This window comes from Meleagris gallopavo, chromosome 1, assembly GCF_905368555.1.
Source record: "Meleagris gallopavo chromosome 1, MGAL_WU_HG_1.1, whole genome shotgun sequence".
Lineage (NCBI taxonomy): Eukaryota > Metazoa > Chordata > Aves > Galliformes > Phasianidae > Meleagris > Meleagris gallopavo.
The window spans coordinates 100,959,059-100,976,983 of NC_139404.1; the positions used below are offsets into that span (position 1 = coordinate 100,959,059).

General features: G+C 37.6%; 1 protein-coding gene across 2 annotated transcripts in view; it reads right to left on the reverse strand.

Annotated features, from left to right (window-relative positions):
- Positions 1 to 17,925, reverse strand: part of APP (amyloid beta precursor protein) — a 201,823-nt gene that overhangs the window by 48,720 nt on the left and 135,178 nt on the right. For both annotated transcript variants that reach the window (XM_085241509.1, XM_085241500.1), the window contains 3 exons: positions 12,853 to 12,986; positions 6,201 to 6,275; positions 4,993 to 5,151 (listed from right to left, as the gene is read on the reverse strand). In XM_085241509.1, coding sequence (XP_085097635.1) covers positions 4,993 to 5,151; positions 6,201 to 6,275; positions 12,853 to 12,986 — 368 coding nt within the window. The remainder of the gene's footprint in view (positions 1 to 4,992; positions 5,152 to 6,200; positions 6,276 to 12,852; positions 12,987 to 17,925) is intronic.

Sequence of the window (17,925 nt, forward strand, 5' to 3'; positions counted from 1 at the left end):
GGTTTTGTTCTAGCCAGCAGAAAATGTTACTTACTGTTTATTTATAAAACAATTAAAATCATTTACAATTTTCACAACTTTTTCTTCACTCTCTCTCACTTCTAAGTTTTGGCTCTGCTACTATTACAATTTCCTTGAAATGTAGATAAGGTAGGTTCATTCACATCTGAAAATTTAGAGAACAAAAACCTAATTCTTTTTCTACAGGTCATTTACAAGGAAACCCACTGGTCTACTCCTAACCCTAACCTCACTAAATCATATATGTGGTCTAAAATGCCTGAGAACAGTGTCTAACTGGTAAAATATACACATATTTATTTTGTACATACACATACATGCATACACATATATGACCTCTATACTAGCTTATCATTTCAGATTATCTAGTTTATCATTTCAGATTTTAATGGAGTGGTGAAAAAGTGCTATTTCATTGAGCCTGGAAAACAGAAACATCAGAATTATTTTGGATTGCTACAAATATAACCTATGCTCTCTCTATGGAAATTCAAAATACTTTCTGCAGAGAAACAACATGAAAACCATCCGAATGTACTTCTGTGTATTTAAAATATAACCTCCCATGTCTGTGTGCCATGGAACTTCTGTGGGAAATTCTGAGCTCGCTTGTCATTTTGACCAAAATTCACTCTAAACCAGAAAGGAAAGATCCACAATGCTGTATTTTTCCATTTCATCTTGCCTTTAGAGAAACATCAATCACCAGTCCTTTCTGATAACTGCTCTTGAAATGCACAACAATTGTTTTTTTTTCATTCCATTTTTAAGGATACCTTATATAGTATATTAGGTATGTATTTTACCTGCTATGTTATTGATTCATGGGTTGGATTTGATACTGGAACTGCAGTTCATTTTAGGAACATTCAAGGATGGCTGGCTAGAATGACAGAAAGACTTTTCATTCATGTGAAACCCCTATTCCACATTTTACGTCGAATTAAAGATGTCTTCTCATCATTTCTGCTAGTTTGTAAGAAAGTGCATTACCACACATAACAAATATATTGCTATTAGCACTCAAAATTTCCCTTTGCCTTCTCTCTCAAGGATTTTCCTGAGAAAGAACAAAGTGAAAACAGCATTTGATTCCACCTCATCATTTGCTTTTACAAGATTTAAATTTATTCAACTCTGACAAATTAAATTTTGTCTCTGTTCTTTTAAAACTTTGGATTTTAGTTATGATGAATCTGCCAAAGTTTTGCAGACCATGATATCCATCTGGAATTGCCTCTCTGTCTTTAGTTGCTCATATGAGAAATCCTACTGGGCAAGATGAAGAGTATGACTATACCACATGCTCAAGTCCTAAACTCAAGTCAAGACTAGAGAAAAAACAAGGAAGTGTGGTTTTATTCACCTAAAAGCCTCAGAATCTACTCTAAAACCTGAATTAAGCAACCATCTTCCTCAGTCTGACCTGGTTTAAAAGCTGAGCTGAAATCCATGCTGTCTATTTTATAAATCCCACAAAACTCAGCATATGTGAGAAACTGTAACTTTTCATGTTTAGGTGAGCAGGATGGAGGATGGAGTATTAGAGCTGGACTGATCTCTCCTATAGCAGGAGGATTTTTATCAGATCAGCAGTTATACTTTTGCCTGCCTCCAACTGCGTATTTCCTCAGCAACTTTGCTGGACCCAAAAAAGGCTTTGAACTTCCAGAACACAGAAGCACTGAGTAAGGGCCCCTCTGCAGATCTTTCTTCCAAGTCCAAATAGCTGAACATGTCTAGTTTCAGACCACAGTAAGCTCTCACCATAGGAACAGACTCAAGGCACAAATGGTACCAGAAAGGACATTAAGGGAAACAAGAAAACATACAGGAAATAAATTCAAATGGGTTAATGTACAAGCTAGGGTTGATCTTAATTATCCCTGCTCTGAACAGCAGTAATTTGCATTTTAGTGAAACAGTTCTGAAGTGCAAGAGAAACATTCTAAACTGAGTTTAATTACTATATGCTCATTTTACTCTGTGCAAAATATAAGGAGGTTAATTAATTACCGTTCATAGATTTCCTGTATGTTTCCTTGCTCTGAAACCCTTTATTTCACCACTGTGAACTGCATTTCTCTTCACCACACCTCCTCCCCCTGACTTCCCACAGAGAATGAGCCCCTGCTACCAACAAAGATTAAACAGGGAGACATAAATCCAAGTAAATTTGACATGCACACGAGAAAGGAAATAAAAGCAAATTATAGAATCAGCTTGCTTGCAGAGACTGATGCATTTGAATTCTTCTATTTAACTTCCAAAATGAAGGGGAAAATCTCCAACTGTTTTAAAAACTAGAAGCATATTAGTTCCAAGAGCCATTAATCCTTCTTTTCTGTACTAAAACCATCGAGTGGGATGAAACAATATGGCATTTTGACACCGGATACTGAACAGCTACACACTATTTTTAAAGACAACAGAGTATAGAAGCACAGTTAAGCTGTACTGCGAAATAGAGATGAGGATAAAATTTAACTTTCTGGGCACCTTGCATGACAGTGCTTCTGAGAAAATAACAGAACAAGTATTTGGTTTTGCCAAAAAATTATTTGTAATAGATCTTGAAGTTACGTTATTTCTGAACGAGATTCCTGACTCCCTTGCTGCTCAGAGTGGTGTCCTGACAAACTCTTGTGACACTGGCATGGACAGTGATCCATGTAACATCTGAAAAACTCCTGCAGAAGAGATAGGATATGTGGACAACACATCCAAGTGATTAAACAGCACACGAAAAACACTACACCTCCCCCGCCAATACAATACATACTTCAATTAAAAACAACGTCTTTTTCAGTTTAAACTCTAATACTCTTCTAATTTTATTTAAGAGACCTTACCACTTTAAGTATGGACTTGTGCAAAGTAGTTGACACAACATACTTGTCTCAAACTGGAAAGATTTGACAGATGGACAACTCAGTGGATAAGGAATCGGCTGCATGGTCACACTTGAAATGTTGTGGCTTCATATCCAAGTGGAAATTCATGATGAGCAGTGTTCCTCAGGGGTCCATACTGGGACAGGTGCTGTTTAGCATCCTTGCCAGTGACAAGGACAGTGGGATTGAGTGCACCCTCAACAAATTAGTGGACAGCATCAAGCTATATGATGTGGTTGACTTGCTGGAGAGAAGGGATGCCATCCAGAACGACCTTGACAAGCTTGAGAGGTGGGCCCATGTGAACCTCATGAAGTTCGGTAAGGCCAAGTGGAAGGTCCTGCAACTGGGCCAGAGTAATTCCAAGCACAAATACACGCTGGGAAGAGAATGGATTGAAAGTAGCCCCAAGGAGAAGGACTTGGGGGTGCTGATTGATGGAAAACTCAACATAAGCTGGAAATGTGCACAAGCAGTCCATAAAACCTTGGCTGCATCTAAAGAAGCAAGTGAAGTGATTGTCCCCTTCTGCTCTGCTCTCATAAGACCTCACCTAGAATACTGTGTTCAGCTCTGGGGATGCCAATACAAGAAGGATGTCCAAAGAAGCCCATGAGCATGATCAGAGGTCTGGAACGCTTCACCTATCAAGACAGGCTGAGAGAGTTGAGGCCGTTCTGACTCGAGAAGAAAACAAAATAATTTCTCTGGGATAGTTTTCAGACAGAGTTACAATCACACAAGGCTCAACTTCATAGCAAGAGCTGATTGCCTGAAGCCAAATGTGAAACTGCATCTGAGGTGAACTCAAAACCGCAAAGCAGAAGAACAGGACCTGCAGCCCTTCTGTGAACTCAACACATCTCATGTTCAGTTCTGAGTGGCAGACACCTATCTCCTAAAGAAAGCTGCATACCAGCCCATAACTTGCAAACGTGTCTGCTGGACACTGGAGTCTAAGCCCTTCACTACACTTGTAGCAGTCATAGATTACAACACACAGCATCTCATAGTCAGACCAAGTAACATCATCCACTCAATTTAATATACATTTGCTTCATTTTCAACAAATCACTATGCTGCAAAATGCAGACTAATTCTTCATACAGCTACTCTGTGACAGACAGCCAACTCAAGAGTACTCTTCTACTTCACAGTTTTGCACCAAGAGGTGAAGAAGAAGTTTGATGATGATAAAGAATTGTGATTACAATCATTTTTCCATGCTCACTCAATGAGCAGGTTTCTCTACGAAAGGAAATTCACTTAAAATATGTAATTTTACTAGGGTAGTCAATATATTGATGTAATTTCCTATGAGACCAGATTTAGGAACTGGTGGATCCATCTTACACTAATGATTCAAAAGGCTTTTAGTCACATAATGTTTTTTCCATCTAGGAAGCATTCAAGAGATGAGAGTTATGTAAAATATTCAACTGTTTTCCCATAGGATTCACAAAGATTCTCATTTTTATGAAGGCTATAGACTGGCTGTTTAAAGATTAAACAAAAACATCACAGATATAGTGTCTGTAATAATTCCATTCAAATCCACATTCTGGATTTAGTGTTTACAGCACTAAGAGCCATCATATCAAACAGCCAAATTTGAATTGCCAGTGGGGTATTTTCACACCATCCAACAATCCTCCCCAAATCCTTCACCAAACATTTAAACAATTCAATATATGAAACAAGAACACAGGTACCCTTATCCTTAAGCTCACTCTTGACCTAATGAAGTATCCTACTGCATACCACACTCAGAATGACTGCATCATCATCATCCTTTATCAGAATCTGTAAACAGCTACAATTTCAGGCATTTTCATGCTATTTACCTAGGTATCTATATGTATGTATGTATGTACATGTTGGTATGGGGTGTGTGCCTGTGTTTGTATTTGTGTGCACGCTATATCAAAGCTTTAAACTTTCAAACTGTCTGATAGCAGCAGTAGATACTGCACAGTCAGTGCTTCATTGCTGGTCTTTATTTGGCATACATTCTTTTTCCCTGGGATGACTAAAGTGACCTTGACACAGCCAATAGAGATGGTGATATTGCACTTACTCTGGGTGGGACAGTCTGCAATGCTGTGATGTAGTTCTCCAGAGCAATGCGGCGACGGTCATTCAGCATGGCCTCCACCCGTGCCATGTGAGTCTCCACAAGCTGTTGCCTTTCATTTGCTGCTTCTTGTTCCAGAGATTCCACTTTCTCCTGGAAATGCTGAAAAAAACACTCATCACAACAGAAGCAGTGAAGACACCAGAGAGAACAATAGACATGAAAATCTGCCTGCAAATCACCAAAATGATTCCACACGTCAGTCTGGCTTCCAGAACTTCTGTGCTGAATGTCCCTCTTATTGATTCCAGTAGGAACTGCTTCTGAACACCTGGCCACATTTTTTTAAAATCTATCAAACATTCCCTACGTGTTCAGCACAACTACCAGCGAATCCTTCACATGACCACTGTGACTGTGATCAATTTTAGAGAATTCAGTATAGAAAAGGATGGAGTTTGACAAGACTTCGTCTCCTGCAATCGCAAAGGCTTTCCATGTATCAAAGTAACTTTACAAACAAATCTACATAGTGGAAAAAAAACATTCAACCTGTACAGAGTCACTATAATTCCTTATAAATTGGCCACCAGGAAGAAAAACTGAATCCAGACTCATTCCATTAAAGGAAAAGCTTGAGTGGATATAATGCAGAGAGAGCAAAGCTGTGGGATTTAATATGCAATGCAGTCTGGTTCTAAATGTTACCTTTTTATAGTTTTGCACTGAAATCATTCTAGCAGTGCTGAATAATATCTAACACAGCCACAGTGGGTTTCAAGTAGTGTCTAGGCTTGTCAGAATTTTTGAATTATAATTTTGGATAAAAGATGTTTTGGCAGAGAGTTTCTTCCAGATTAAACTGATGATGATTCCTTCCTTAAATCATATTTTCCATCTCTGCTTTGAGATTACATCCCATAGCTTACTGGTTTATCACAGCCTAAATTCTGAAAAGGGCTTATGGGAACTGATTTGTCAGTTCTCACTGATGAGAAGTCAAAATTCTCTCTTCTGCACTTTTGTTCCAGGGACTGGGTGTTAAGCACAGAGACACCAGCAGCTTCTAACAGCTGGAAACAAAGATAGTAAGAGCAGAAAATAACATTAAATCTCCATGTAAATATGTTTTGAAATTACATCACCACTCACAACCACTGCATTTTAACTGCAGTCCCAGTTGATAAGGTTGCAGAAGTATTCTCTTTTACCTGAATAACAGCTTTCTTGTCAGCCTTTGGCAAGTTCTTTGCTTGGCGTTCTGCCTCCTCCCATTCTCTCATGACCTAACAAACAAAACAAGGAGTGTGAATTTCAAATTTTCTTCTCTCATCTCAGGACTCAGCAACTGCCAAGCACTGTAGCTCACACAATTATCTTTTTATATTCCTTCCCCTCCTTACATCTCTATAAAAAAGCAATTGCAACATTTAACAAAGGTAGAATCCTGTTATTAATTTAAACAAAGATCGAATTTCAGTATTTGAACATCATGACAAGCTCTCATAACTTCAAAGATGTTAATCAACCTTCAAGCAAAGGAAGTGGAATCTCTATGTGTGAACACACCAGATCATTTTCATCTCAGACAAAAAGGAAAACACTTCCGCCTATAGTCAAAAGGAGCAAATTTCCACTCACTCTATGGGACAATTTTGGGGGTATCAGAAAAATGTTTAGCTTTGGACTATATCATCTGCCTTTGAGTAGGACAGATGAAGACCTACATGCAATTTGTGTCAATCTCTCCAGAATTAGGTGCCAAATATTTCAAGAATTGAATATTACTCTTAACTAGCTGCTCATTACATCGGAAACCTTCTCATGGTCTTTGTCAGGGACCTTCCTCATTTCATGCCTAGAGAGCCATCTCTTCAGATCAAATTTTTTTATGGAGCAATTGCTGTCACCAAGTGCAGTGCACACAGATAAGTGGCTTGTTTATCTGAAAATTTAGCACAATGTCAAAAGACAGAAGAAACAGAAGCAATTTCTCAAAATGCACATTTCCTTTCCATCCTTATCTGAAAACACACTTTCATACCATTTGTAACAGAAACTCTCAAACATATACTTTCCAATGGGGATTTAAGAACAGCTTATAGTTCATACACATGACTAAAATTTTACCAGAATAAATACCAAATACAAGACAAAGTGCTGTGTCTCACACTTGCAAGTTAAGCCTCAACCACAGAAGATTTTAATCCTTCTCCAATGAAGCAGTACAGGAGAGCACGAAGCAAAAAGCCAATTTAGAGTGTCATAATATATTCTGGAAAAAATGTACTAGTATTTGGAGTGCTGATCTGTGTTAAGGGCGCATTAGGTATTCATCTCTTAATTATGTACTTAGGCTATACCATTGTGGTGGCCTAGAAATCTTAATTCAATCACAAACAGCATCTTTCTAGAGAGCTGTTACATCACCGGCGCCAGGACATGACCCAGAACCCACAGCATTAATTCAAGTTAAAAATTAAAATGATACCAGTTAAACTTGAGCATTGACTTAAGACTAGCAGGGCTTAGATTTTCTTCTCCCGCCCCTTTTTTTGTGTCTCCAAATCTCACGTCTGATATCTGTTTAATACTCTTTTTCACTCTGAATGAGCATCAGTGTGTTTTCAGAACAACAGCTCCTTGCCATTTTACACCTAAAATAATCCTGAAAAACATAAAGGCAAAGACACTCTGCTAATCCACATGATGAAAACAAGTCTTGTGGATAATGCAAGAAGGAGACCTTTGGCTAGAATAGGTCTCCCTGTCTATTTATTTCTTTAAATCTTCTAAAGGACTGAAGGAGGGATGATAAACTAACAGCCTATATAGCTAGCTGGGAGGAATATAAATTACTGGATTCAGTGTCCAGTTCCAGTGCAAGAACAAATGGCTTGTGTAAAAAAGCACAGAACAATTATTTCTGTTTTCAGAAATAATATTCAATTTAAAGATTACATAAGTTCTGTTTTGAGTTTTGTTTTTGCAATTGGGAAGACTTTAACAGTTGAAAGCAGTGTGGGTGGTGAGGGAGTGTGTGGCTTTGTTCTAACTAACTAAACAGTTGCCCTACAGATATCTATGGGCAAATGCAACTACCGAGAGATGTGGGCTCTTACTGAAGGCCATACTTTTACAGAATTATGAGTGATTAGCAAACATACCACAGAGGTCTGTGGAAAACCATCAAGCAGAAAGGAAAAAGAAAAGTCATTCTCCAGATATGGCTGTGGAGAAAAAGGCTGAACTTGTTCTATGTGCAGTTATAAACCTATCCTCTTTTACTGAAAGCATAGACCTATCAAAGCCATACAGATTTATAACTCTCCAAGGTTTGGCTGATTTGTACAAAGAAAATGACAACTTCTCGTTAAGATTTAAGAAATAAACTGCTTCAAAGTCAAACTTCTTCTGGACTTGGGACTTACTTCCTGGTTATTTCCTTTAGAAATTGGGCTGTAGAGGACAGCAAGAGGGAGAAAGGATGCAAGAAAAGTGTCATTCACTATTAAGAGAAATGCTAAGTACAAAATCTCACTACACTGAAACCAGTAGAATTTATTCACATTTTTTTTACATTGGTGCACAGAAGAATACAGTAATGAAAGAATTTTGAACAGGCATTTGGGTTACACCAATCACAACAGCAGACGTCCTTGACTTAAGGCTTGCTTAGTTAGCTTGTCAAAACCATTACAATATGATGCCTATGTTTGTCAAGGGTTTTTCTTGCACACTTAAGTCTTGACTCTTTTTCTGGTAATAACATCATTAGATCTCTTCAAAAAGCCTTGACTGTAACTGGGGGTGAGTTGGTATTTGTGATCTCCTAAGTTGACAGTTTTAGAGAAGGAAACACAGAACAGCTGAGGCAGGGAAATCCAGGGAATATGGTGCTAAAAGTCAGCAAGTACCTCAAAGATGTGGGAACAAGTAGCATGCAATGACCCTTAGTGCTGTTGAATAGCCAGACAACTCCGGTTACCCACATCCTCTTACAAATCAACACCATCAGCTACTATGGGTTTGTGATGCGACTCTACCTGATGAACAAATAACGGAGCTCTGATAACACTCTGGCACCCCTCCAAACACACTGACTGCTGTCATGCTTGGTCATGCCCCTTGGTATGAGATAAGAAGTGTACTTGATATTTTATAAGAAACTTTTTACTCTCACTTACTAAGGGAGGCTTCTTCCAAAAATGCCTTAAAATGAAGGTACACTGTATAGTGAGGGAGAAGCTGTAAAGTAAGCAGCCCATGATTAACTGAAGCCTGTATTCAATATAGGGAAATTACTTTCTGAGTTGTTTTTGGCCTTATCTTCTTCTCCTACGAGTCTAGACACAGACAATGCATTTTCCTGTACATCTTTTGAAGACAAACAAGATCAAACACTTCGGTTCAGACCCACTTTGTGTTTCATTTGTAAAACTATCCTCTCACCACAGTAATAAAATCTTGAACCCAACACTAGGCTTTTGCGTTGATGTTCAGCCAGGTTGAGGACCGTAGTGTTTCCAGATGCTTGCCTTGGAACTGCAATTCCAAGAAGCAAGGCTATTCTCAGAGACAAAGTATCATTAAGTTCCTATCTTAAGTATTAAGCACAGTATGATCCCCAAAACACTGTCAATAGTAATTGACTCCAGAATGTCTCAAGATGTTTTGCTGAGGAAAAAAAAGAAGTTTAAATATACTGCTCCCTTGAGTAAGATTCAATATTTGGTTTCACCAGGCTATTTACCAGCAACTGTTTAAGTGAGGGAATTGTACTGTGTTAACGATCTGGAAAAAGAAAGAGGAAAAGAAGGATTGTATCAAATCAGGAAACAGCTAGGGTACCTGAGATAAATAAACATAACTTCTCCTTCTTATATATAAAAGAACAGCAAACATCTAAATGTTGCATGTGATTGGTCGCCCTGTTTGCATGGGAATGTAGTTTTCCTGTTAATTTGCAAACTCAAGAAAAGTTAAAAATCATATGCTAATGCAATGTTCTTTACAATACTGCCTAGAAAAGTTTATAAGCATTGTTCCTCCTGGCATGTGCAGACATAAAGGCAGAAAAACTTGGTGGTCTGGAGGCATGGACTCCTAAGAGCAGAAGGGATTTAAACTGCATGAACTAGAGGTGTATCAGGTCACTGTACAAAAAGAACACTTTCTAAGAGTTGACATTTCCTGTCTTTCCATAGAAGAAAAATGGACTTCTCTGCTCCTTAGTTAGTACCCACTTCTCAGCTTTGAAAGTAATGAAGTTTGAACTACTATTTGAGTAAACAAAAAGGAATAAATATATTCAGTGCAGCTGGAGGCAGAGCTAGTGAGTCTCATGATCTTTTTTTAAATCTTAAAGAAAAACTTAAGAAACAAAGGTTCAGTTAACTTATTCAGTATTATTTTTAATATAACAAGTAACAGCTTCAAATTAATTTTTAATTAAAAACATGTTAAGAAAATTCATGATTTTAAAAAAAGCGTAAAACCCAAATTTTAAACAAATGGCCAGAGACGAAGACTGATATGGGACACAGAGATATCACAGTTCCCACTGGAAACAAGACATGGACTGGTAAGCTTCTACCTACTTCTACCTGCTAAGAAGATCTTTTCTTCTTAGAACAATTAGTGGGAGAGGTTAGTTCAATGCTGTACAAGACTTTACTCACAGTGGTAAAAAATAATTGTTAAAAACTTATGTGAACTTTCTTCTTAAAAGCTCTGCAGGTGTTTTGCATACTTCAAGGCATATAACTTTAAGCTGCAATTTAATCATCAGCCTGGGCATACTACAGATCAATTCTCTCTTTCTTGAGGTTCCTATCGTGCTGCTCTTTCCCAGATCTGATTTAGCTTGCTGAACTGTCCAGAGCTGGTTATTATTATTTTTTTTTTTATAAGAGTGACATGGCAATGAGATGAGGGAGCTGACCTACCTCACCCCACAGCTGTATGCTCATTAGCGTTGACAGCAAGGATGGCTGGGAACATGCTAATGAGGGCAGAACACATGGTAACACCAGCATGATCTTCCGTCAAACTCTTGAACCACAGCATTCATTTATAAAGTTCCCCCAAATGCACATAGTTGAATGTGCAGGGCATTTACCCACAAGTTTTCTGCAGCTACAGTTCAGTAGCTTTCCCAGTTAGCTTTGTTAGCCTCAAGCACTGACAGTGCTCTCTCCTATGTATTTCATTAGTTCTTCTGCCCAAACCTTTCAGCTTTGTGGAAAATAAATACACAGTTTTAACAGAAATACTGCTCTTTATTATTCAGATCAATCTTTACACTGCATATTTAATGTTAGAGGCAAACTTGAAAATAAGCAGAGAATTCAAGGACTGTTTTGGGAAAAGCTGCCTTCCCTACTAACTGCCCTTCCATTTCAGGGCACTTGTCTTGACAGCATTCCTAAAAGGACTTCTTCAGGAAAGGGAAGGGAATAAGTGGCTGCAGAGGACTAAATGTCTCAGCTGCAATGAGCTGCTGCCTCAGTGGGAGCACAGCACATCTTTGTCCTATTAGCTGCTGCTCATCCAGCTCGCTTTCCTGCTGACCCACACTGCTCTTGAGCTTAGTCTCCAGCTGCACCCCTTCCTGCTACCAGCTTGGTTACAGGTCACCTCCACGAAATTGTTTAAACTTCCAAGGGAAAGATAATATGACCAGACTTTTAACACTTTAACAAGCAGTAATTTGCATCAGTTTCCTCTTTGTAAGAAAGAGATGCCTTCTTTGTGCTATGATTCTTCCGAAGTGGAGGCTAGATGAAGAAAACTTATGCTGCTACCATGTAAGTGCCAGATCTACTGTATGGGATCTCAAATAACAACTGCTTCATGTAAGATGTCCTGGCTTACTTACAAGAAGATACATATCTACAGTGCTAATAGAGGGAGACTTTCTATGAGGGTAATTTCAGGCTCAGTCAAACTTTATAGTGAAAATCTAAAGGATAATGTGTCAGTAATATATGGAAACTGAAAATGCAACACAGGGTAAAGTTACTGAAGTATCTATATGGTATACAAAGCTCATCTGAATTGTACTACATGAATTCTTTTTAGTTGTTCCATCTTAAAAAAAAAGTACTTATATCACAGGCTGTCCTTTAAACCTTCTATAGTTTTTCTTCATTGTTACTGAAGTAGAACTATCACAATTTTTATTGGTATTTCTATTACAAACTCTATTTCTGAAAGAATAAATAGCTCATCTCCTAGTGTTCAATAAGATTAAAAACAGTACATAGTTTCAGGCTACACAAAACTCTCTGGTTTAAGGAAAATAAAAAGGAGTCAATTGGATTAGTTGAGATCAAAAGCACTGATTTTTCCTCTTTGCTTTGGCATTAGATGCATTTTATGTTACCTTGAGGCTCAAGAGCATTAGATAAATATATACAAGCTTAAGTTACCCCATAGCATTACCATGTATATGTACACCTGGAAAATGAAGCTAATCACATGCAATCTAGCTTAGCCTCTGCAAAAGAAGGATGAATAACAGTGGTCAAGTTCTTTCTTTTAAGATAGGAACAATATTACAAACCACACACCTTAAAACAAAGGTGAGAGCAACTGTTAACAGACTTTTTTTTTTCCTTTTTACCAGCAAATTACAAATAAGTGTAGCAGCTTAGGTTTACAACTGTAATCCAAGCACAAACCTTTGTCCTTGCCTACTAAATTCTTAAATGTATTCAGAGAGGCAGTAACTGGTATATTTACAGCATTGCAGATGGGCAGGACAGCTGGCAGAAGCCTTGAGAAACAGGAAAATAAAAACATCTTATGACTTGAGAGACAAAGCTCTCTACCATATTCATGGACAAAGAGATCTCTTACCTGAGACATCCTTTCACGATGCTTAGCTTCAAGTCTCTCCTTGGCTTTCTGGAAATGAGCATGTTCATTTTCATCCCCAGGTGTCTCCAAGTATTTGTCAACAGCATCAGGAGTGCTAGCAGCTGTGGTAGGGACTGAGGTAGAATTTTGAGAGAGGGAAGGGAGAGGGAAAAAAAGCAGAATTTCTACTTTAGTACAGATAAAATTTGGTTGAACCAGGCAAGAAACATCTGTTCTAATTTCCATCAGAATAAAGCCATTAGCGTAACCTCAGAGGAGAATAATAACAACGTGGTTTAGTCAGATATAGTACGTGCAGGAAATACATATAAATATGTAAAAAGATTTCTCGATTTCTCTCCCATTATATAATCCAGGAGAAACTCTTCAGAACGAGCAAAGCAGTATCATTCAAACAAGTTAGAAACCATTGCCAAAGGAAAGAATTACAGGGGAAAAAAAAAAAACCCCGTGTTGGCTAACGTACATAAAACTGCAGAACGCCCTTTGCAGAATGACATGCTGTGTATATTAGTTTATTTTTTAAAAGGCAAACTGTAACACAAATGCCAACACAAATACATTTTAAAGCACCTTTGGACCTCAAGGCACCCTAATGAAATACTTCAAATCTTTTCCTTAAGAACAGTTTGCCTCTTAGGCATTTACTTTATTTGTAACAACTCCGACTAATAAAGCTGGAAGTAATCAGAAAGCATGCACTAATATCTAGCCATTGCTGTCAGATAACGAGGCAGTACCTATCACACTGGTATCGGAAAGAGGTGCATTTGGGGTAATTCAAGCAACAATCGTTTAATTATGTAGTAACATCCAACGACTCCTAGATTAAGTAGTCTAGCATTTTTGTGCTATGGACATAATAGCAATTTAAAAAAAAATTCTTTAACGATGACTGACCATTTTGTTTCTACTACATTGCCCCTAAAGATCTTTATTTTATAATTAATCTCCCTGGTCACTATTTGTTCAACAACTGCTAACTTAGTTTAAAAAAACTTAATAAACGAATAAAGACTGTACACACAGCTGCACAGGATTTCATTAAATTCCTGTGACTACACATACAATAGATTACTGACACAGGTAATACATTCTACTGCTATTACTTACTGATACAGGTAAGAAAAAAAAAAAACACCAGAATTCCCTGGCCCCATCCTCCAACCTCAAAGTGTTCAGAAGAAGCAAACTTTAATCTGAAGTTTAGGCTGAGCAATATCAACCAATATTTATTCTGCCCAATATGTTGAAATATAAAGACACTTACACTGGCTGATTTATTTATTTTTTTTAATCAATTGTTATAAGTACATGTTCCCCATTTGTCAGTCATAGAATTACAGAATGGCGTGGGTTGAAAAGGACCACAATGATCATCAAGTTTCAACCCCCCTGCTATGCGCAGGGTCTCCAACCACCAGACCAGGCTGCCCACAGCCACATCCAGTCAGGCCTCGAATGCCTCCAGGGATGGGGCATCCTCAGCCTCCTTGGGCAATCTGTCCCAGTGCATCACCACTCAGTGAAATACATCCTCAAATTTTAATAAAATAAACTAATTGTCAATTTTTCCATTAGATGTCTAAACTCAAATGCAAAACAAAAACAAACAAAACAATGACGAGAAAGCCTTTGGCCTCGATTGCATTTGGGATATCACTACATGCTCCATGTAAAAGGCACCGATGGGTTTAGGATGCTGTTGATGGGAATTGCACTGTGGATTATATAAGTTACTTACTGGAAGTAATGAAAGGCTTGCTTGATTGAAAAAATCTACAAGGAATCCAATGGAGAAATCACAGGCAGCAAAAATTGTCCTTCCATCATTTTCAGATGTTTCAAAAATATACATTCCATAAACCTGTATATTACTAAGTATTATAACAAACAGGAGCAAATAAGCTTCCTGACAAGCTATAAAGTTGAAAAATAGAATCCTACTCTTAGTATTTAGTGTCTCTTACAACTTCAGACAATTTAAATCCTACAATACCATTATAAAAGCATAAAAGTTCTTTTGCTTTTGCAGTATTAGAAATATATAATTCCAAATGCCAAACCAAGGAAGAGTTAAAATGAGATTTTTAAATTAACTACAAGGCAGTCAGGTACAAGTTCTGTAAATCTCATCTCCTCTGCCAGGTCTTTAATGTACAATGGTCAGTGGAAGACAGCTACTAGTGCATATATCAATCTGTAACCTCCTGTTAGCTATCTGTATTGTTCACTACTGGAAAAATCAGATCCATGAGCCTACTGTCCCCATGTGCACAAAAAGTCTAACTGGATTTTAAGACAAAAACTTTCAGCTAGTAAAGACTTCTAGAGCCATTAAAGTTGTGCACAAGTGTATGAAGCAGTTTCTGCTGGGGTGCAGTGTTGCTGGCAGGAATGGCTCTAACCAGCGGGGAAAGCAAATTCCAAAAACAACTCATCCAGAGCTTGAATGGAGCAAAAACATTTCTGTAATGGTACAAAGTATTTTAAAATATCTTTCCTCTTTAATCTCTCAAGCACCAAACTAATTTAATCTTCATTTTTTTCCCTGGAGCTTTAGTTAAGTGTAGTACATTTTAATTCCACTTAAAAAAATCGAAATAAAAGTTTACTTCAAACCAGGGAGAAATTTAAAAACACTCAATTGCAAGGTACTACTATTTACTGGCACAGGCTAATCAAACACTCCTAGGAATGAGCTGGGCAAGTTTAAAGCAACACTCTCCCATTATGCCCTTTGGAAGCCTGGGGGCATCTGCAAGAAATGTAATACCCTGTTGTGATGTTTGACTGACATTGCTGGGTTTGTCTTCCATGACTCTCATTTTTTTCTCTCCAAACCAGCATAAAACTTAACATTCAGAACACGGTTAGGCAAGCAAGGCAGCAAGTTCTGCAGTTACACTTGGCCTTGCATAGAAAATCTGCCCTTGCCTAAGCCATCCTCTGCAGGAAGCAGCAGGTGTTGGCACAGGGCAGAAATGGGGAAGAGCTCCAGCATGTTATTCTCCATCTTTTCCCATCTTCTATAATTCCCCACGCAACTCCCACCTTAAGTCTGTACAAATGTGAATGGAAAGAAGCGATGATTTAAATAACTGTCCAATAAATTATGCAAATTTAACCTTTAATTTATTGAACAGGAAAAAAGGTCACCAGAATTTGCAGTGAGATCAGTTAAGACAGTTGTACATTTAAGGTTTGATTATCAAAAGCTCCCAACCTGCACATGTGGCCTCTCCAATGTAGATTTTCCAACGATACACAAGACACCAAAGCAGGGTCAGAGGAATGGAAAATTCCAAAGGGCGAACAAAGAATTCAGATAGCAAAAGAGTTTTTCAATGTCTAAACCAAAATAAAGCAATTGATGAAGAATCTTAGCTCAAAACCAGTCCAGGCCTGAAGTACAATAAAGGTCTAATTTCAGTTATGTTAAGGAGCTCCATCATTTACACTCATCCATGACTAAGTCGGATACCAGCTTGATTTAGAAAATCTCGAGAGAAGATTTCTAACAATAATTTTATCAGAATGAAGTAACTGAGGTATAATGGTTTGAAACAGTTTGAAGCAATTCTCTTGTGACTGGTTAGCTATCCACATAATCTGAAATCAGTAGCATTTTTTTTGACAAAATAATCAGCTCTAAAAACAAATAACCCTACGAGATTTTGATCTCCATATGTACAAAGCATGCAAATGTTTATGTGAGAACTTCTCCATCTGAACTAAAAAGTATATTACCTACAGCATGCTTTAAAGGACTTGTGATTCCAACATAACAGTAACTGGAAGCTCACTGCCTCAAATGAAAAGAGATACAAAAAACACTGGGCCTCCCTTCTTCTGCAATACAGCAGAAACATTTTAATGTCTTCATGGCTCTTGGCACAAAATCTACCTTTTCGATTCCAAAACGTTTGCGAGTTTTACTTCTACAGATGTATTGCATGTTTTCTCATAGTAAATTGGGAACATTTGGTCAGACATCAGATACGTGTAGGAATTCCTTAAAAATCTGCAGCCTGATCTCATTTTTGACCACCTCTGCTTTTCGAAGGAGGTTTTATTTTCTATGCATTGCTTGTTTTCTAATGCAACTAATTTTAGTATATTGCTTGAAGACTGACCAACAAGTTTGTATTGATAGCTGTGGAAAAAATGCAGTATCAGATGACATTTTCTTCAAACATCTACTTGTAAATTCCCAAACAGATTTTTTTTTTAATTATACTTAAAAGTTCTAGCATTTGTAGAGACATAGGTTCAATAGTAAAGCCAAATTATGCTGTAAATAAATTTTGCTATCTAGCAATTATTAAATATTAAAAAAAAAAAAACTTGAAAAAATATCCTCCTCCAGACCCTATGTCCTATTTTGCATAAAAATAAACAATCCATATCAGCATCTCCAGTGAAATGAATGAGTCACTCACCACGCAGACATAAAGTAGAGGAGGTAGGTAGATGCCATCTTTCTGGATGAGTGTGGCTGTTGCATGTAATATGGGAAGCCGTTTGTACTGAGAACATTACTTAACTACTATGCAGCATTCAGTGAATGCATTCATTGCTTCTAATTTCCACATACATAACGGCAATATCAATGTTAATGAAGGATTAAGATCAAAGCTTTCAGTTGTTGACTGTGATCACATCTAATTATAGCACTTCTGACAATCACAAGCGCTTGTGGTGTATCTTCAGCAAGAAGGTTTTCTTTTATTGCTACTGCTACCTTGTGAAATGAACAGCTTTACAAGATGGTAGACTCATTCTTCTGTGAATAAGCTACTCCTGTTACAGAGCGATAGTAAATCCAATGAATGGACTCTAAACAACAGTAAAAGAAAATGCTGTTGCATTTTTATTACAAAGCAGGTAAGTTACTGGCTACACAATATAAGACAAATGAAGACTGGAAAAGGCTTGTATGAGATGTAAGAAAATTATTGTAATATATGCTGGGAAAAGGATATACGAGGATGTGTTTTGTGAAGGCATGTTTAATTAACATAATTTAATACTTGGAAACAAAGTGCCAAA